General features: G+C 45.3%; 1 protein-coding gene across 2 annotated transcripts in view; it reads right to left on the bottom strand.

Moving 5' to 3' along the window:
* ETS1 (ETS proto-oncogene 1, transcription factor) overlaps positions 1 to 22294 on the bottom strand; it is a 127068-nt gene that overhangs the window by 12693 nt on the left and 92081 nt on the right. For both annotated transcript variants that reach the window (XM_057749321.1, XM_057749322.1), the window contains 5 exons: positions 18178 to 18297; positions 16216 to 16416; positions 13411 to 13488; positions 12180 to 12428; positions 7558 to 7818 (listed from right to left, as the gene is read on the bottom strand). In XM_057749321.1, the coding sequence (XP_057605304.1) occupies positions 7558 to 7818; positions 12180 to 12428; positions 13411 to 13488; positions 16216 to 16416; positions 18178 to 18297 (909 nt within the window). The remainder of the gene's footprint in view (positions 1 to 7557; positions 7819 to 12179; positions 12429 to 13410; positions 13489 to 16215; positions 16417 to 18177; positions 18298 to 22294) is intronic.

The raw sequence follows: 22294 nt of genomic DNA, 5'->3' as shown, positions 1-22294 counted from the left end.
AATTGTACTGGAAGGACAAATGGTCTGGAGAACAATATAAAACAGTGTTAACAACTAGCACCTAGAGGGTGCTTCCTATGGACCTAGCACTGTGCTGGGCGCTTTCCATAAGCTATGCATGTAAATTCCCACAACAATCCTGGGAGATAGGAATTGCTATTATGACCATTTTGCAGATGAGAAAACTGAGGCACGGAGATGTCAGCTTGCCCACAGTCACACAGCTCATCAGTGGCAAAGCCAGGACACATTCAGGCTGCCTGGCTCCACAGTCCCTGCTCTTAACCTTGACGTGATAAACCCTCTGCAATGTACCCAGTGGTCAAACACCCTGGATGGTCTCCTCTCGTGTGCTTAACCTGGACTTAACTCTGATGGCACAAAAGCGACAGACAGGGTGCTGATAACCACCTCATCTGTAAGCATCACATGAAAGTCACTTTAGGGAGAAAAGGGAGGGATATACAGAGGCCCTTGAACAACACGGGTTTGTACTTCACAGGTCCACTTACATGTGGATTTTTATTTTTATAAATATATTAGAAAAATTTTTTGTAGATTTGCAACAATTTGAAAAAACTCAGACAAACCGCATAGGCCAGAAATATGGAAAACCTAAGAAAAAAGTTAGGTATGTCATGAATGCATAAAATATACATAGATGTACAAAGAACAGGCAAAATAAGTGTAAATCGACTGTTTGTGTTATCAGGTCAACAGTAGGCTAGTAGTTAAGTTTGGGGATTATACTCGGATTCCTGACTGCGCAGGGGTCAGTGCCCATCACCCCTGTGTTGTTCAAGGGTCAACTCTGTAGATGGAGTCTCCATGCTGAGGACCCACTGGTCAGTCAGCGTCCAGAGCAGCGAAGGCATCCAGGGAGCCAGGAGATGCCAAGGGGCGAAATTGGGGCCATCTGGCTGAGCCCTTCCCAGCAGAAGCCACGGGAGTTTCCAGGCCAGCTGTTCAAGGCTGACAGAACCTGTGTGGATGCCACAGCAACACACTGGCTGAATTTTGCTCAGTGGAAACATTTGACTTCAAAGACAAAAAGGTGGAGCTTCAAAGTGGAGACAGAGTGGAATTCCAGAACCGTCACCACCCAATTCCACCATTTGGAGTTAGATTTTGTTAAAGAAACAGTGATCCAAAAAATGTGGCACTCAGAGGCTCCTCTAAAGCAGGCAAGGTGGGGTGGGGAGGGGCTGTGTCCCCGGAAAAGATGGGTCAACTTGTGAGTTTCCTGCCTCCAAATCCAGGCACCCTTAGACTTCAGGTCACCAGGGTCTGAGACCTGTTTTGTAAAGTGAAGGGGCCTCTCTGCCCCAAAAGCAGCTTGCTGGAGTTACTGTAGCTGCATCCAGACCCTGGGGTGGCTCAGCCAGCTGCAGTCTTCTAGGGCAACTGACAGAAACAGGGAACCTCCTTGTCCACACCTTCAAAGCCATTTCGAAGAAAAAAATGAATCGTGAGGCCGAATCTTCCCACCATATGATCTTTTTCCGTGGGTGGTAGATGATTAAGAAAAACTGTCCCAAAGCAGTGGAACCTGCATGCAGGCCTCTCCAGCACAGAGCTGCCAGGGAGTCCTCCTCCTCCGGGCTCCAAAGTATTTCCCCAGCAGTCTCATAACTGAGCAGCGTGTTAACCCGTTACTCCAGTGAGATCCCAAGTGCATTCCACACACCGCCTTGGGACCTGCTGCCAAACACAGCACAGAGAATCAGAATCCCCCCAGCTTCAGGCAGCAAGACTCCATGTAGGCTGAGGGGGTCTGTCTGGCCTCCTACAACCTGCTACTCACAGGGGCCTCTGAGGAGGAAAAGGAAGATGCTCTGTTTCTGCCTTTCTCATTGCCAACCTCTTTCCTCCCCAGCCATCCAGGTGCCACCCAAGGATGCTCTACACTGAGATTGTGATGCTTTCTATAAGCCTGAGGCCAGACCCAGCTTTGCCTGGGCCAAGAACTTCAGGACCCCTGTAACAGGCAGTACTGCACAAAACGGGCACCAGAGTTCTACACTCATGTGAGCAAGCTGGTTCTTCTCAACTTTAGTCAATTCACACCCTTATAGCAACAGCACTGACATAGAGAGACTATATTCCAGAGCTTGGCTCAGGGAATAACCCCCCTCAGTTATAAAGCTCCAGGCTGTTCCTAATAACATACCCACCTGAGTGTAGATTAGAATTAGAATTTTCTGCACAAATTCACAGTGCACTACTCCTCTGCTCTGGGGAACAACCCCTCCTTTCCTCACCAGTGACTTAGGCTCATACCAGAAGCTTCCTCAGTGGTTGTTTGTACCTGAGGACATTGAGATGATTTTGCAATCCAGCTTTCCTTCAGAAAACTGTGATTTTAGGTAAGGTCGCCCAATCTCAGGTTTCATTCTGAACTGAAAGGCTTTGAAGCACTTCCTTTTGCAGGAAAGTTGTGTTTTCAAAAACATGTTTTAGCAGCAGCTTTATGTTCCTGAGCCCTAAACCTCAATGACCAGTCAGAACTCTCAGGTTCTGGGCATGGCCCAGGGACTCTGTTATAGTGTGACAGTGGACAGCCTCTAATTTATCTACAAAATGGAAAGAAGAAGGTCTATCTCAGGCCGAAAGCAACAGGGGAATATCTAGCGCTTCTATTTCTACAAGGCTGGTCCCGCTTTGTGTGATGCGTCACACAAAAATATTTACAAGTCGAATTCCTGATAGTCCCAAATTGAGCCTTTAGGAGACTGAGGGATCAACTATTCACAAGTCTGCCCAGCATGGTAAATCAGAATTCCGTTCCAGTTAATGAACAGCTTTGGGCTTAGCTTTTTTCAGCCTCCAGGATAAAGAAGAGACCCTCACCACTTCATTAACAACTGCAACGCAAAGCTGGGGCTACAGCTAGACACTGACAACAGGACAGTTACTTGCAGGCCTGCTCCATACCAACTGCAGAAGTGATAGGAAAGGATGCCTTATCTGTAGCAACAGAAGTCTGGCAATCTGGAGTGAAGTTCTATAAAGGTGATTTACATACGAATAGCTCCACCCCCTCCGGCATGACCCCAACCCCCCCCCCCCCACACACACACCCATTAATTAGTGACAAGCAAGAGACAAGGCCCTCAATCCACACAATGGGAGCAACTGAGATAACCAATGAGTGTTCTCATTCTTTAACAGAGAGAAAGATTTCGTACTCAGGTGAGATATCTGGCACTTAAGATTCAATTCAGGGGCTACCTTCCTGCAGAAGGCCTGGAATAAGTCATTTTTTGTGCCTTAATTTCACCATCAATAAAAGGGGCCTGGAGGGACAGAGAGGAAGGGACAATACTCTTTGACAATCCAGTGTATTATTCTACACCTGTTGAAAAGGAAAAAAAAAAAAAAATCAGAGATGCCCATGTTTGTCAAGGATCTAGAAAGCATTTTGTTTAGGTCCATCAAATACACAGAAAACACCGGGCCACTTCTCTCAGATTGTTTTGTAATCAGATGGGGTTCATAACGCATCTTTCAACAAAAGAAAATGGAGCTTTCTGATCGTATCGGTTTCATAACCATAAGCGGTCCCAGTAAGGTAAGAAGGTACATTTTGGCAGAAGCCAGCATTTCATTTGATGTACTCAACTCAGCTAACAGGCAGGCTTTCAAGCCATGTTATCTACCCCCACATCTTGACCTAATTTAACCAGTTGCCATGGGAGCCCAGTGAAGGTTGATGCAATTTTCTTATCTTGGGAGGAAGAATGTAACTGTGCAAGAGAACGTGAAAATTCAGTTTCTAACTGATTTCCACACTTACAGTGCAGTAATAACTAAGACAGCATCTTAAAAGAAGTAAACTGGATTCCTTTGAGAGTGAAGAAGAGACCTAGGCTCTAGTGCACTGGCAGGAAAATGGATTCACACCCCAGCTCAGGGAATCTATATATACATCCTTTAGTTCAGGCCAAGTCATAGTGATGCAAAGGGTACACGTGCTCCTACACATATACTCTGGAGTCAGTCGAATTTTAAGGGAACAGATTAAATTAAAAAAAAAAAAAGAGCACAGAATTAGAGATAGAAAATAGCTGTGACGTTTATGAGCAATAGAAAGTTTTGCCAACACTTATACAATGATTTCCACTCTCTAAAGTACTTTTCCAAACTTCAGCTCATCTTAGCATGTCTGCATAGCCTCAGATATCCACTGATAAAAACTCCAGTCACTGCACACTCCCCGGGTGGTGGAGGGGGTTGGGGAAGCACGTCCCATCCCCTCTCCAGTTCCCTAGGATGTATCTGAAGCAATAAGGGGTCACAATGAGGGGCAAGATACAGTTTGCACTGTGGACAGGAGATGTTTACCAGGCACTGAACACAGAGGAAAAAAACCACCCAAAATTGGGACCACTCCCCACATGCCTAACAAATCCTGACCTTCATCAAACCATGGCAATAAGAAAGTCCAGTTCAAGTGTAAGGACAATGACAATATCTTGAATTCGTCAAGACAGTGAGCTTTCCAGGGCTATGGGTACTTGTCTGCACTCAACATGTGCTCAGAAACATTTGCTGAAATAATTGATTTGTTGCAACTGAGCTTTCTCCCCTGCGTCTAGCACCACGTCTAGCACTCATTTGTCTCATTAATTGAATTAGTTCAATTACATTTTCACAGATCTCCTACCACCAAGATAGGGAGGGACATTTCCACTTCACTAAAAGTAGAAGACAGTACAAGGTAAAATTTGCCTAAAATCACACAGTGTGTTAGGGCTGGGAGGAGCACAGAGGACTTCTGTTTTTCTGGGCTATTGTTTGCACCTCCATTTGAGATAGTTTGAAAAGTTAAATTCCCAGTTATAAAGAGGAAACAACTGAATGGTAAGATCCTTTTTAAAAAAAATGTTTTTTAGTTCAAACAACTACTTGAGTTTTTGAGATCTTTAACTGATAATCATCCCCTCTTTTCTTCCATTCACTGCATGTTTTATTCCCTCAGAAAGAAAGAGAGAGAGACAGAGACAGAGAGACAGGGAAAGAGAGAGGGAAAGAGGGGAAGAAAGGAAATGGAAGGAAGGAAGGAAGGAAGGAAGGAAGGAAGGAAGGAAGGAAGGAAGGAAGGAGCATCTATTAAAAATAATCTATCCAAATAATGGATGACATCAAACATAACTCAGAGCTCCAGGCCATTGCTGTATTTGTCCTGAAAAGAGCTTTAGATGCTCTCATCTGTTTGGCTCTGAGTTAGGAGTGTCAGAGAAGGCTCACAGGCGGCATTTCGGTGTTGGCTCTCTTGACAGCAATTCACATCTCTAATTTGTATGTCACACTCATTCTTAGTTCTTAAAATTTCCAATTCATCCTTTCTTTCTCTCCTTGAAACTTGGACGTGTGGAGTGATTCCCAACTCTCAGATAATTCTTGTCAAGGTCCTAAGATCATCTGAGTCAAAATCCTTCGAATCACTCTTGTAGACTATTAGCTCAGCAGGCTTCTCCCATCTAGAAAATCCAATAACTAATATATGTACCCCTTTCAGAGGACTTTCTATTTGAGGTGGAGATCAGGCTTTCCCTATTTCTAGAAACTTCTAGACTTTTTGTAGTGTAGCCATGAATCCTTACCAGAATCTTATCCCATGAAGGTTGACCTAAATCATAAGGCTTTCTTTGGCCATAACCTAAACTTTAGAGCTTAAAGTCATTTTATTCAATATCATTATCCACAAAACCACCTTAACTAGCAAAATTTTCAGAATTACACACCAACATAAGAGAGAATGGTGAAAACTCTCATGGGAGAAGAATTATAATTGTGCCTGGTGATGGTGGTTATAGTGGAGGTTATGTCAGAGGGAATAAGACAAGACCTTTAATAACGAGAAACTAAGTTGAGCATTTGGTCCTGGAAGCTAGGGCAGAAGGAGGAGAAGAGGTGGTCTTTATACTTGGGCAAATGGCAGAGCATAGTGTTCCCGACACCATAAAAACAGAGGCAAACATGGCCACTTAGAGATGTCTGCCACCTCCACAGCCCAGAGTCATTTCAGAGCTACCCCTGCCTCTCCTCCTCCTAATTAAGCAGCACTTCTCTCCTCCTCCATAAGTGTATTCACCCAATTGGAGTCCAGTTCTTAAAATACCTAAGCGTAATTATAGGAGCCAGCACTCCTGTACATCCTGAGACTATATACTTTCCTTATTTCCCTTAATGGAAAGGGGCAAACTTTCATTGTCTGCTGCCCAAGATGGGAGGGAACTCTCTCACAAAGCAACGAGTTTCCACCTACTTGCTCTAGCAAGGACTTGGGGAATGTTGTAGAAAGAAGAGAGTAGGGGACCTTTAAGCGCCTTTCTGGCCCGTGACTCTATGCATAGACCTTGTCGCTAACTCAGAATCTAGACATAACTCCTCAGCACCTATCCATACACCGAACTGCATGAAGAGCTGAAGGAGTGCAATGTAATAGACACACCCTTAATCCCGGAAGGAGGAGGAGGAACTTTTCTGAGCATGTAAATTGTTCTCAAAGGTCAGCTGGCTTTCCTAGTAAAGACCTGAGATTTCCTTCACATAAGAACAGGGATCTAGCACACTCTTAAGATCAGACAGACACCTCATTAGCAACACAGATTTTGCTGTGTCTTCATCCACACAAAGGCTCCCCACCAGTGACGTGTCCAGGGTGGATACAGTATAGGAGAAGAGAGGCCAAGACCACAGCTGTGTCATCAAAGCTTAAAATAAGCTCTGCTCACAACACAATTTCTAATTTTTACAGAACACTAAAATCATAGAGAAGAAATATGTTAAGTCTGATACTTAACATAACTCCTGCTCCTTGGATATACTCAGATATACTCTTCAGACCTTTCCAAAGTTAGACAGCCTAGGGGCCACACCTGGCTTGGACGATGAATCATTTTGCTCTACTACCAGATTCTCAATCAAAGCCCAAGCTCTCAACATACATCTTCCTTTTTCTATGATCTTTCTTGGTTCACCACTACAACTTTCACTCCTGGAACAAAATTAACAATAAAGCTAAGTGAGAAGAGAGGTTTCCTATATAGGGCAGGATCTGGCCAGAGTGTAGAGTGACTGAGGGCACTTTTCCCATTGGAAACATCTGCCTGATAATAAGGATTCTACTGCAGACAAGTCCAAGGTGTAGGTCATTCAGTGATGGCTTTGAGAGATGCCGTTGCTGGTTTTATGTTTAGAGAGACCTCCCAAGAGCAGGTGGGGAGAAGCCCCTTGCAGCTAGGCCACGAGGCAGAGTTTTCAGAAACACCAAAATCAACAGAGTTCCCTTCTCCCAGTTAAGGGTAAAGGTCCAAAATATCAGTTTTCCCTACCACTCTCGGAAAGGATCACTTGGGATAGAGTGATACTGTTTGCTTCCAAAACCCAACAGCTATTCACAGAGTGGCTTGAGAGGCTGACCCAACCTCTCACAGTCTACTTCTCCCCACCTCCCCAGAAAAAAAGAGGCTGACTTCAGGAGCTGGGAATGTGCATCGACACTTCCAGGAAGCCCACCCGCAGCGGCCGGGAGGCAGGGCAGGTGCCTACCTGTGTAGCCAGCCAGGGCCGCAGCAGGGATGACGGGCTTGTCCTTGTTGAGGTCAGCACGGTCACGCACATAGTCCTTGAAGGTGCCCTTGGGCTTGTGGTTGGGCAGGGCGGCTGGATAGTCCTCTGAGTCGAAGCTGTCGTAGGAGGGGACGCGCTGCAGGCTGTTGAAGGATGACTGGCTGCTCCAGGACTGGGTGAGGCGGTCGCAACTATCGTAGCTCTCTATGCTCTCAAAGGAGTCCTGGCCCCCGAGCTTACCTGGAGGAGGAGGAGGAGGAGGCGGGAGGAGGGCAGGGAGGAGGGATGGGAAGAGACACTGTGAAACCCTCTCGGTGAGGATGTGCAGGAGGGATGGAGGCATGGGGGTTTGCTCTGGGGAAGAGGGGCTGCCTGGGCCCAGTCTGCAGCCCCCTGCTATGGTCTCATCTTGCTCCAGCGCGCCTAGGACAGCGATTCGGAGTCAGGCGCTGCTTATATCTGCCAGAGGGAGACAGCAGTGCTTGGGACCACAAGAATTCTAAAGCCAGAAGTCTATAGGCTGAGAATCACGTCTGTTATGATGGGATTCCTGGCTGATGAATTAGACCCAGCGAGCAGATGAAGAAATACGAGCCGCGTCAGGCTCATTCCATTCCCTAACCTAACTCAAGCCAATGAGATGATTTCAAAAGGCCCCATTTGGCAAAATATTTTGGTCATAAGAAAGAAAAAAAAATTCCATTAGACTAAGAGCAGATTGACCTTCCTTGACCTTGGAACTAAAATATTATTTTTTAGCCTTTTTTCCAAACACTCTTTTAAAATGAAATGCATGCAGTACTGCCTCTATGCCTTCTCAAACAGATAAAGAAGTTATGAGATGCTTTTTCCAGAAGGTTAAAAAAGAAGGAACTATCACTCTTCTACACAGAAATCCATATTCTTTACCCTCTCCAAGTACAATTTTGTACTTGAAATTTGTACTTTTTCAGGGAAATGTAGGCAACAAAAAGCAAAGAAGCTGATTAAAGAGTTAAGGTCCATGGCAATGTCAGAAATCCTTTACTCTATGAGTTGCTTAAGGCATTCTTAACTGACCACAAGATCATGCAAGTTCATTAATTTCCCAAACCAGGTTATAAACAGCTGCTATGATTGCGTAATAGCTCCTAGAGAAATTTCCATTGGCAAAAATGCCACTTGAAAGGAGGCTAAAAAAATGGGGGGATGAAAATAAATGCATCTAATTGCTAAAAAGGCTCACAGGAATATTTTTTTATGTTTTATTTCCAGATACTTTCCAGGCAACCTAAATTAAATCATGGGAGATTAAATGGCCACTTCAGTTCAGCAAAGTCAAGAGGCCAAAGGCTGTGACAAATGTGTGTGCAGAAATACCTGTGAGTCAGGGCTGGCTGGTCTACTATGAAGTTTCAATCCCAGAATAAGGTTGGCATATACAACATAATGCTTGTGTGTTTCTGGTGTAGTCTCCCCTTTGTAACAGAGGGAATTTGTTAAAACAATAAAATTCAACTATTTAACTCTGGTGTCCAAACCAAAATTAAATACATGTAATTAGGAAGGAAGATATGTTGCTTCCCCCCCAAAAATTTTTTTAAACCCCAGATGATAGAGATTCAGTTAAATATGTAATTTTTGCATAATCTTCTCTTGTAGATTTCCTGGACCTCTTATCCCCTCCAATACTGCCTGGAACAGAAACATAGTTATCTGCTTTACCTCCTTCCTCCTTCCAATCATTCATTCAAAGAAACGTAATCCCCAGAAGGCAAATGGAAGAGCCTCAGGGAGTTATCGGCCCTGCCTACCCAGTCCACTGTCATAGTCACAACTTTTTATTATTATTATCTATTCAATACTCCGTAATGACCTGTATGAGAAAAGAATCCAAAAACAAGTGGATGTAGGTATATGTATAACTGATTCACTTTGCTGTATAGCTGAAACTAACACAGCACTGTAAATCAACTATACTCCAATAAAAATGTTAAAGAATTAAAAAAAAAAGAAGGGATTGTCCTTTTCAGAAATTCACATTAAAAGACTCAAGAAAACAGCCCCCGACCAAGAATGCAACAGCCTCTTTTCACCAGAACAGGAAATTCTGTGGCCTCTTATAAAAAGATGTTTGCTCATATCCATCTGAAACATACCAAAAACCTAAGAGAGATGAGTTTATATTTTCATGAAGAATAACCCCTCCCCAGTCACCGATGTTGAGGCTGTATTTATACTCAAATGCCCCTGAGATGATGCTATCCGTCATTTTTGTATCTGGAGGGCATGGAGACTGGGACTTCCACACGCAAGACAGTTGAGTTTCCAAGGAGTCCCAGTAAGCCAGGGCACTGAACGAGGCCATAACCACGCTCTGGCAGCCTCTCAAACATGAGCCAAAGGCAACTCTGTTGAGAGTTGCGGTTTATAGCTGTAGGCTGCTTTCATTTTAGCTCTCTTTCACAATCCTGGAGCTGGGAACCTTCATTTACGGGTATTTTCTCCCAAAATGGGTTGACTCCAACTGGATTAGACACTCAGTTAGTTAGGCTACTGTGCTCACGCAGGGAACCTCATGTCCTCCAAGATACCCATCGGCCGGCTTTCCTGAGAAATGTCTCAGCGAGGTCCTTCCAAAGTTATCTGAGTACACCACACAGACCTCAGAGCACTCCAAACAGTAGGTGGGCGGGGGGGGGGGGGGGGGGCACGTCAGCCCACTGAACAGACTGGCACAAAGAAGACAGCTCTGAGTGCAAGGAAGTGGAGCACAGAAGCACTCTGTATACCCTGATGCAGTATACGAACACTACGACGACTGTTCATGATAATCAGCGCACAGTGATGCTTTCAGTCTAGACCAACCCTACCGTGTCAGAGCCAATCAGCCCCTGGAAGACGTCCTGTGTGCAGCACTTCCAACTCGCAGAAAGCACCCGTGAACAGAATGGTCTCCCCCTCAAGTCTGCGTGATGTGGAGCTTGGTGTGAGCGAGGGAGAATGAGGCCAGAGAGAAAGCCCTCCTGTCCCTTTGCACAGGTCACCATCTGCCCATCGTCATTCATTTAGGGTCGCGGTGGTTGGGAGGGGGGAGGTAAGGTGGGGACCAAAACCAAGAACCAAGAGAAGGAGGGGGAGAAGGGAGAATTACACAAAACTACGCAAAGCCAGACGCAACTTGAAAATGACCCGGCAGCAGATCTGCCCAGCGTGACACCATGGCTGGGCGCCCCCCACACTCAGCCTCATCGCACACGCACAGAAAGCCCCATGAGAAAGAAAGGCGTTCTGTTGCTGTGACTCGCCTGAGAAAAAAGGTACACATGTGTGTGTGAGTATTTAAATAGACCTGCATCCAAAAATAAAAAAGAAAGGGGAAGGCAAAGCTGGTCCCACCCATCCCCTTCTGTCTGAAACACAAACACCCCGGGGCCGTAAGAAGGCAGATTACAGGTTCCGATTTTGCTGGGGACTTTCCCTCAGCAGGCCTGCTGGTCATCTCGAGGCCTGCTGGGAGGAAGTGGGAGCCTGAACACTTGAAGAAGATGACAACGTGTATGGTCCATGAGGCCTTGGGGCCGCAGGACAGGGAGGACAGGGTCATCACTGAGCAGAAATCACCACGAGGCTGGCCAGGCCCAACTTCTATGACCAAAAGCATCACTTGGAAGGGCCATCTCCTCTCTTCTTCTTATCTGTAACTCCCTCCCGTTTATCCATCAGAACAGTCATCTTTTTCAACGTGTTAGAAATCAGCTAGTTCTTCCCAGATGAACAAGTCCCTCTCTATGATGGACTGCACTTTTGTCAGAAACAAAACAATCTGGACACTGCACTAGGTGGGCCTTGCCTCTGAGTTTTTAGGCCCTGATCTTAAAAATTAGGTGTATTTAACCTTTTTTGCTTTATAAAGTCAGCCAGCTCTATTTTGAACTAGTTATTTCACTGTCAGTGAATATTTTATCATCATCATAACAGTCATGGCAACTAGAGTACCTTCTTTTGGAAGCCTCTGGCCACCTCTTCCCCTGGTCCTCTAGCTAAATACACACTTTCACCACACTGCTGATGACTGGTTCCAAATAAGCTGTTGGTTAACCATCTTCTATCTTCCCAAACCAAAGAAGTCACAGGAGGCTAGGAAGCCCAGACTGAGAAGCAGAGGTCATTCAGACACCAAGCCAGGATATGCAGTCTGACCCAGGAATATTCGGAACACCAGACAATGTGGAGATAAGCATTCTCCAGGAGGGTCTCTGAATCATTTTTATGTGATTGTGTCCTCCTTAAGCAAAATCCTCACCAAGAAAATAAAACATACCTTAAAAAACAGCCACACGTGCCTAAAGTTATCATTTGGTGAAATGTTTTACCCAAATAAGAAATGTGATTGGTTATCCTGCTGGACTTTAATCCCACCATGGACCCATAGTCTTTGTCATCATGAAGGACTTGGCTAAAATTCCATGATACAAAGTTCTTAAGACAGTTCATTTTAAAGACAGAAAAGCTGAAACTCAGGAATGCCTGGGGCTAAGAGTAAGGGGACAAACTGAGACCTGGAAAACTCACAAAGTTAGGTAATTGTTAGAAACTTTTAGAGCAGAAATCCGACTTACCACGACTGGTCCTCCCCATGCACATGTTGTCTGGGGTCACCACTTCTTGTTTGATGGCAAAGTAGTCAGTTTGCAAGGTGTCCGTCTGCAGAGGGTCCCGGAGGATGACCGAGGGGTAGTCGTTCTCATACTTCAGGGAGAGGAGCTCCTCCGAGCTGATGGGATGGAGGGTCTGGTAGGACTCTGTGATGAAGCTGGGCTCGGAGAACTCCGAGGGAGGGACGCACTGGGCATGCTCGATACCGTAGCCTGGAAACACACAGCGTGTGCAATTGGAGAGAAGAGACGTGAGTATGGGAAACAGGCTGTTTCTCCCCATTTACAAGGACCCCATGATGTCAAATAAGCTGACTACCTTATGGAATGAAAGAAAAGTATTTTAAGTTAGAAGGGTTTTCAACCCTTCAACCCTGGGTTTTCAGCCTTGCTCCACTACTCAAGAGCCATGGCCCTTGACGAGACACTTCCCTTTTCTGACTTCATTTTCTCATCTCTAAAATAGGGATGGTGGCAACCTTCTTCAGGGTATTGTGAGGCTCTTCACTGTTGAAGAGCCAACGACAGCAAGCATGGAAAAAGCCTACGAACATTTCTAGCACACAGTAAGCCTATTGTTGTTGTTAGAATAAAAATCATAATAAAGTAAAAAGATAAAATGAAAACAGACCTGCTTAAGATGCCCTTTGAAGCAAGGCTATCAGATAAGCACAGCCCTATACTAATTCTCTTCCCCTTATCACCCCTGCAGCCTGGTGAGGGATAAGGTTCTAGGAGGAGAAGGCTTTAGGTTCTGTAACAGAACCTGAGGCTGCAGGGCACACCCTGGAGGAAGGATTTCAGAGGAAATGCTGCCACACCTACTCGTCAAAAAGGAAAGCACAAGGTCCAGGGCAAAATCCCGAACCTGAACCTCTGAGGGCCACTACGGGGCACAGAGTCAAACAGGATCACAGGGTGGAAGCAAGTCATAGTCTCTCCATGTGACTTTCATGCTGAAGACACGGGAGAGACCCCAGTGTAGGAGCGCGTAGGTGAATAAAACGTGCGGAGAGGTTGAAGCCTCATGCTTCATAGGAACAACAGAACAAATACCAAGAGTCTACATTTAAGAAAATATTATCTTCTGTAGAATTACCAGGCAGGGGCCTGAGATGGCCTAGGACAGGGATCCTTTCCTAAGTTCCCATCACGATGCACAGGAAGAGGGAAGAAGAGCAGAAGGCAGACTTACTAATGAAGTAATCCGAGGTATAGCGGGACTCTGGGTAGGGAGGGTTGACTCCATTAACTTGGTAGGGCTTCACATCCTCTGCAGCAGACAGGGGAGGAATGAAACAAGAGGTCAGCATGCAAGCAACGCTCAGCCGAAGAGGGCCATGGATGCAAGGACCACAGTGACCTCGGCCCCTCTTCACAGATATCCGCATGTTCCCTAACTGTGCTGGTGGATGTAAGTCTCCCTTGACTGGAGCCTTGTCTAGAGATGAGCTCACTAAAGTATGGCTAAGTTTATGATTTCAGTAGCTGTAGAATGGGACTGAATATCTTGGAAAGCACATCCATGAGTAATCTCTAAGGGGCGGAAGGGCAGCCACCCTCTTTCTGATGCATGCATGTGCCGCTGGCAGCCAAGGCTTGAAGACGTCCTGGGAGGTTACCAAATCAGTTGCCAACGCTCAAACCAATCAGGTCCAAAGCTTTTCAGAAACACAGGACAATCTTTAAGCAGGTAGATTTTAGAGCCTCCATTTCTTCCAAGAGAGGTCTGGTTTTTGTTTTGTGTTTTTTTTTTCCATTGCCCTCAGATTTCAAGTTTGGGCCCAGATAAGACGCTAGTAAGGTGACTCTACTTGGTGAAATACGACAGGCCTCAAGCAAAGAGAGAGAAGAGTCACATAACCAAACTCTTGTCCAGACACCAACATCCCCAAGAATGAGAACGGAATGTAGATGAAGGTAACCAGGCAGAGGAAGACTCTCTCCACAGAACTAAGGTGAGCTTATGGACCCTCTACTGCCCCTGGAATCTGGAGGTGGCTTCTAGCTCTTGTATGGAGTAGTCTGATTACATTTCACTCTAAGAATCAGACATAAAGAGAGAGGGTTGGTTTGGGTGTTTCCTCGGGTATTCGATAGCTTGTTGGGAGCAGAGACTATTGGGAAAACAAGTTTATGCCTGCACAGAAAAACAGTTCCCAGCTGAGATAAAATGATTAAACTCTGCTTTAGCAGCTTATCAGATTGAAACATCCCCTGCACCTTTGGCCTGCCACCCCACCCAGAACAGCTATGTTTTTTCGGCGCTGGGTTGCCTTAGTTTAATTACAGAACAAAAGCTCTAGCCTCAACACAAACATCATGCTCAGCTCTGTAAGGACCTGAAAAAGGACGATTCTCCTGCCTCTCTCCCTTGAATATGGGGGAGATGTTCTCAAACCACTCCATTATTTCCTAATTCTCCTAAATTTGCTTGTATCATTCCTTTGCAGGAAGGTAGGCCAGAAGCTCCCTCGTGAGTTCACATCGTTACACAAAGAACACAGGACAGGAAGTTCGATTGAAAAGACCTAGGTTTAAGGAAATGAGTGATGTTGAGGAAACCACCTAACCTGTCCTCGTTTCACAGACGAGGACACTAAGAGCACATGCCCTTCCCATGTCCCAGGGTTGTTTTAAGAATCCAAAGATAATTTTCAAGCACTTTGGAAACAAGGAGATGCTGTATAGATGAGTTGTAACTGATCAGAGGCAGGCTTAGACACTCCAGAACACTGGCTGCCCCAGGATGAAGACTGGAGGCAAACGGTGGATTGGTAGCATATATCTGGGTGACACGGTCTGGTAGACCCCACTGCCACGTTTATAAGCTAATGCTTGCATCAGATCTGTTCGAGCCAGCCGTATCTTTTCCCTCCATAAACAGGAGCTCATGTCAACACGTGCGAGTGGTTTGTATGCAGTTTCACCGAGATCACAGTGTTGCTTCGGGGAAGCCGGTACAGCTGCCTAGCAGTCCTCGGCCAGATTCACCTAGTTCTCGACTCTGCTTATTTATTTTTCAGCAGAAGCTGAAGAGAAGGAAAAAAAAGATAACACTTCTGTGCCCAGAGGAGTCTAACTTGGGTCTCTCCTGGGCATTGCAGAGTGGAAAATATCCTTAAACAAAGGAAGGTATTATATGGAATAAAAGTGCTAAGCCTGAGCTTTGCACCCTGCCCTCCCCCCCCCCACCCCACGCATATGCGCCAAGGGTTGGGGCTGGTGACCACAGGGAACGGGTGGGCCTGGGTCAGAGAGGGCAATGGGCTTCTAGGCTTACAGTCAGCTGGAGGGCACTGCTGACTGCTGGTAACTGCAATTTATTTTAAGAAGAAATTCAGAAAAATAAGCGCAAAACACCCAAGTTTGCCGCCTGCTGCTGTTTCTATACTCAGCCAGGACTGTGGTACATGAGTCACTTGGTCCAAAAAGGTTGGAAGAGGCCGGTAGGAGAGGCCATGTCATTACAAGGTTGCAACACGGCGTCCTGACATAACCCCAGTTTCTGCTCCAGATGGAAAAGGTGTACCTCGCGACTGCAATTCCAATCCAGTTAGTGGGCAGAGAAGCCTGCTTATTAAGAAGCTCTGAGAAATGAAGCTTGGATATGGCCATGGATTAAGGGAGTGTGTCTTAAGATTGCCAAAAGGGCGGGAGGCGGGGAACTCTCTGGCTGCTGGCTGTGGGCACTGCTTGTTCAAATAGTACATGAGTCTAAGATGAAGGTTGGGATCAGAACTTTGCATACCAAAAAGCTTCAGTATAGTCAAGCTAAAGATTAAAACTGGAACCTTCAGTACCTAGAAGAAAAAGAAACTAACATGTATGGAGCACCAGCCATTGACCAGGCACTGTACGGCGCATCTCCGTAGACCATAGGATGCTCTGATTGGACACCCAGATGGTGGCCTCAATGTCACACCACTGGGCGTGCTTCCCAACCTACTCTCAAAGCCAGCCCACGCAGCTCCCACTCCCCCTGCCCCCATGCATTTACCTTTCTGCAAGATCTCCAGATGCTCCCACAAGATGTCTCCAACGAAGTCTGGGGCCAGCTCAAGAAAGCAGTCTTTCCCCAGCGCGCAGAGGGCTGCCCCATTCATACAGAACTTCTGGAAGTCCACACCCTTCAGGCTGAACTCATTGACGGCCCACATCACCCAGTCCCGAACATGGGTCTCTGTCCACTGCCGGGGGTCTGAGGGGAGAGGTCAAATGACGTTCCAGCAGATCAGGCTCTTAACTCTTCCCCGAGCCTCAGAGATGACACGAAAGCACTTGACCTTCGCCGAGGATGTTCTCGGATTCATAGAATTAGGAATGCCTGATGGGGCATCGTCCATAACCCTCCCCCCTCATCCATCAGCCCCATCTTCTCTATCCTGCCAGCTAGAAGATCACTGTTATCAGCCAGAAAGTAACAGAGTATTCTCCACCCACGGAATCTCCAGACCAAGATTCCAGGAATCTCCCCTCTCACTGCTTTATTTCCATCAGACTTTTCTAAAGCCTGGGACAAGGGAACAAATGACTTCCTCACACAGCAATAATAACAAAGTCAAGTGTGTTCTGGACGTTGCACTCACCTCTCCCTGCTCTTTAACTCCTGTAATTTACTTGAGACCACTGTGCTTAATTATTTTTATCTTGGTTAATGATGGTTAGTACAGTTGTCCCTGGGTATCTGAGAAGGACTGGTTCTAGGATCCCCTCGGATACCAAGATCTGCAGATGTGCGTGTCCCTTATATAAAAGGGCAGGGTACAGTCAGCCCTCTGGATCCGTGGGTTCCTGCATCCCCAGATTCAGCCAACCGATCTGTGGTTGGCTGAATCCGCCAATGCAGAACCCTCGGATACAGAGGGCCAACTGTAATAATCACAGCAATTAGTAATAGTAAGTCATTCAAATGACACTAAGTACTAGAGACATTACTATACCAGATACCCTGCAAAATATATACATACCACAGGCCTTGCACTGAGTAGCAGTGTAAGACAGACCATACATAATCTTCACACGTGACCTCTGGTTTAACAATGACTACACCAGCTAATGACATTTAAAGAGTTCAGATGATGGCAGGTTGTGGTGCCCACAGCACATCTGCTCTCAAAGTTACCCCCTGCAATCTAGACGATGACTTTACAAGATGTTGGGAAACCCAGGGCACAGAATTCACTTTATTCTGCCTTGCGACTGGGCATTGCTGTCAGCTGAGGTTTGTGGGAAAGTAGAACACATGGAAGTAGACAGACACATGCACAGAATCTACCTAAGGCTTGCGTCTGGTAGGATGGAAGCTTCTCATACGACAGTCATACTGGCCTGGTGCAAAGACAGCTTTTGTTTCTCTTACTCAATAGAAAAGTGTTCTTTCTACTCTCAATTGTTCAGGAAATGCCTCTTGGTCAAGGCGTAAGTCTTCCCCAGTCATTTTTCCTTTCTGACAACTCAAGTCACTTCCCCTTACATTCCCGAATAAACCCTTTCAGATGAGAACACCCAAGTGTAAACACGTTTCACCAAAGGACATGGAAAAGAAGAGAGTAAATTCCCAGAAATGTAGCTCACCGAGTTCATCCAAGACCATGCCTTCCAAATGTGTCTGGACTATGGGATCACTTGAGGGGCTTCAAAATTACTGATGCAACCAGCAACTATGACTTAATTGGTCTGGGACCTGACCTGGGCTGTGGAATTTTTTGACGATCCCCTATCTGATGTCCAAACAAGTTTGGGCACCACTACTGCCCTCAGACCAAGATGGCAGGGACAAGCCTGGGAGATGGAGGAGCACCAGCACATGTCTACGCTTGTTCCAACAGATGTCTGCATGATCTGTGTCTGCTGACTGAAGGGTGGTGAGTAATAATGTCTATCTCACCCAACAGGTGAGGAGACTAACCATACCTCAAAGTCTGATCCCATCCTCTCTCTTTCCAACTACAAAACCTACCTTTTGGAATTCCCAGGCGTTGCTGCTCTTTAGAGAAACCACTGAAAGTAGCTTTCAAGGCTTGAGACATCATTTCTTTGCTGCTTGGAGTTAAGAGTGGAACATCTGCACATTCCATATCTGTAAGGAAAAAATATCATATGAATACTAACAAGGACGAAATAGGTGATGGATGTCAGCTAGACTGAGGGTGGTGATCATTTTGCAATATAGACAAACATCAAATCATTATGTTCTACACCTGAAACTAACATAAGGTTGCATGTCAGTTACACCTCAATTTTAAAAATAAAACTAAATAGGTAATTAACCACCCATAAAATATAATAGAGCACAAACAATCTGAAGAAGGCAAGCTGAGAAATAACTGTAGTAGCATCCTCGCCAGGGCAGGTAAAATTTGGGGGGCTTTCCACAGTGTGGAAGGGCCTGTTAAAAAAAAAAAAAAAAAAAAAAAAAAACAACAACAACCCTGACTCTTGCCCAGTATGCCCTGCATCTCTGACAAAATATGTGTATTCTTTCTGTAGAGCTCTACTAATTCCCCTATAGTTCCTACCCATCCTTCACATTCACTGAGAGTATTGTTTCTACACACTCGTTACCTATGAAAAGAAAATAACACTCATTCAATAAATAATTATGTAGCACTTGCTACATGCAAGGGATTAGAGAAAGACAGTGAACACAACAGAAATGATCCCTACCCTGACCGAGCTGGATGTCAGATTCTGGCAGGGAAATCAGTCATTAAAAAACTATTTACACAATTAAACATTCAAATTCAATGTCAATAAGGGCTTAGTAGGAGGAGTCGAAGATGAAGTGTTAACACGTAACAGAGAGTCCTGCGGGTCTGGAGGAATGAGAGAAAGCCTCCTTTAGAAGAGAGATGTTTGACCTGAGACCTGAAGGATACATGGGAGTTCTAAAGAAAATACTCCAGACCAGTGTTCTCAAAGTGTAGTCCCCAGACCTGTTATATCAGCATCACCTGGGAGAACTCAGACCCACCCAGACCTCCTGAATAAGAACCTCTGAGGGGGGCAGAGCCTGGAAATCTGTTTTTAACACAAAATCTGGGTAATCCTGAAGACCACTAAAATTAGAGGACTGTGCTCTGAGATAAAGGAGTAGCATAAATGAAGGTCTTCAGATGAGGGAAGAGGGGAACCCTGGCCTGTCTTAGTATCGAAAAGGTCAATGCAGCTGGAGCAGAGTGACCAGGGGACAGCAGCTTGAGAGGAAGTTGAAAAGGTTAAGTAAGGAGTGTCTAAGGAATTTATAATTGTATCTTGAGTAAAACAGTAAGGCACTGGGAGTTTTGTGCAGAGGAATGACATGACTCCATTTTGTCTGAAGAAGATCACCTTATGGTAATTCTATTTTTAATTTTTCAAGGAGCCGCCATGCCATTTTCCTCGCAGTGGCTACCTGATTTTAGAGCCCCACCACAGTGCACAAGGGTTCCACCTCCTTGCCAGCACTTATTTTCTGCATTTTTTATAGTAGCCATCCTAACAGATGGGAAGTGGTATCACATTACAGCTTTGATCTGCATTTCCCTAATGGCAGTGATATTGAGCATCTTTCCATGGGCTTATTGGCCATTTGTATATCTTCTTTGGAGAAATGTATATTCAAGCATTTTGATCACTTTTAATAGAGTGATTCGTTTTGTTGTGGTTGAGTTTCAGGAGTTCGCTAAATACCCAGAAGAGCTGATAGCAGGGTCTTGAAGAGATATCTGTACACTCATGTTCATAGCAGCATGATTCACAGCAGCTAAAATGCAGAGGTAGCCAAGTGTCCATCAACAAATGAGTGGATAATCAAAAGGTAGGATATACACACAATACAATATCACTCAGCCTTACAGAGGAAGAGAACTCTGACATACACTGCAAAATGGATGAGCCTTCGCATTGTGCTAAATGAAATAAACCAGTCAAGAAAAGACAAATTATATGATACACTTAGAATAGTCAAATTCATAAAGACAGCAAGTAGAATGCTAGCTTCCAGGGCCTAGGGTGAGGACGGAATGGGGGGCTGTGTCCTGGGGACGGAGTTTCAGTTTTACAAGATGAGAAGAGTTCTGGAGGTGGATGGTGGTAATGGTTGTATATTTAATCCCACTAAACTGTAACTTAAAAATGGTTAAGTTGGCAAATTTTATGTTATGTTCATTTTATCATAATATGTTAAAATGGGTTAAAAAACTATACCCCAATAAAAAAATAAAGTAAAATAAAATAAAATAAAGGTAATATGAGTTCTAAAAAAAAATGGGTTAAAGAAAAGATAGCCTTAGCTGCCCTATAAAGAATGGTTCGGGAGGTAACTAACTCTGAATGGATGCAGGAAGACGTTAAAAAGCTCTTGCATCAGCTGTGGTGAGAGGTGATGGTGGCTTTGACTAGGAAGGTGGCTCTGCAAGAAATCTAAGTGGGCAGATGTGATGTACATACAGGAGGTAATACCTATAAAACTTGATTTATGTAGGTGGTGAGGAAGAGTAAGGAATCAAAACCTGCAGATTCACAAATGTGTCCTCCTTTGCTATTGCCACATGTATCTTTATCTCTGCTATGTCCAATATCTCTTGTACTTGCAGACCATGTTCAAAGCCAAGATACATAGATATGGTTCAAGTTAAAAATCCTCCAAGTTCACCTCAGGCACAATTTCCCACAAAGAGCAAATAAGCAAAGAAATGACTTGAGAATTCCTACTAGCTGTCCTGTGACCTTTAGACAGCAATGCACTTCACTGCAGTAATTTCCAGAAGCCCTCTTGCTCACCCTGAATCTCCAGTGTATCATATAAAACGGCTGAGTTCTAGGTGGGGCCACTGGAGAAGTTCCTCCACCAGCCATCTCTAAACCCTGCCTAGTTAAAAAGATCCCTGGATATACATAAAGTGTTATTGGCTGGATAAAATGGAAACACAGGAGGGAAAAAAATGACAATTGGTGACCTCTGAAAAAATAAGCAAATAGATCGCCTCTGAACGTCAAAACGAATGGAAATTGCATGACGAGGGCAGGCAGCACTTCTCCCTCGGTTTGCTTTGAGCGATGCTATCAGGAGCTGCCCAGAGTCTGCCCTCTGCCCTGGAAGAACAGGAGGGCTCACCGCTGTGACTCTCCCAGGCCCTACACAAAGGCAGATCTGAAGTTCTAGGCAGTGGAGAGTTTGGGTTGCCCTAGGACATGCCCAAAAAAAACCTAGTGGAAAAATCAACATGCCTCCAGGAAGGTTGACAAAATGCTGGAAAATCCCAGATTGTTAGGGGGGAAAAGTGGGGGGAGGGGATAAAATGTTGATTACATAACATCCAGCCCTTTGAACAATGGAGTAATCATCACATGAGTCACTAAGAAAGACATCAGTACTCCCCCTTTGTTCCCCTGCTACTCGCCCAAGAACAGCTAAGGAGCAGGTCCAGGAGGTCTCCCCTTAGAGTGGAAGTCAGTTTGATTTTAGAGAAAAGGGCTCTTTATTTAACCAAGAGTATCGCTTCTGAAAGAAGGAAAAAATGCAGCAACGCCAGCTCCCAGCACAGGAGTCAATCAACAAATGTTGGATGAATTCAGTGTCTTCCAAATTTGAATCAACTTTCCTTCCTTTCACTCCCATCCAACACAAATTCATGAACTTGAACTGTGTGGGTTTTGTTGTGTGTGTTTGTTCCCTCCATTAGATTTATGACTTGATGAAAAGGACTCTACTGATGGTGGAAATGGGCCAAGAAAATGAATGTGGAAAACGCAGGCCAGGCCAAATGGACCAGCAGTGGTTCTTCTGCAAACTGCAATTGAAGGATGAGCTTGGTTAGGAGGCCCCAGGCATCTTCTAGACAGGAAACCCTGGGTGGTCAGATGCCAGGGTGATGTGAAGGCCGAGGATGACAGCAGAAAGCCCAAGGACAAGGGTGCCTGGAGGCTGCTTCCTATCACAGCAGGTGCCCAGCAGTCTGGCCAGGACAGGGCCTCTGGCTGACAGCCCCTCACACAGGTAGCCACTTCCTGTCCAGGAGCCGGCACTTCTGGGTTCTGGCTTGTTCTTTCCAAGGGAAGCAGTTGGACTTACTTCTGCCTGTCCACCTCAATGC

The sequence above is a fragment of the Hippopotamus amphibius genome, chromosome 9 (genome assembly GCF_030028045.1).
Source record: "Hippopotamus amphibius kiboko isolate mHipAmp2 chromosome 9, mHipAmp2.hap2, whole genome shotgun sequence".
NCBI classification, from domain to species: domain Eukaryota; kingdom Metazoa; phylum Chordata; class Mammalia; order Artiodactyla; family Hippopotamidae; genus Hippopotamus; species Hippopotamus amphibius.
The sequence above is the reverse complement of the archived record's forward strand: the minus strand, read 5'-3'. Positions and strand labels throughout refer to the sequence as shown.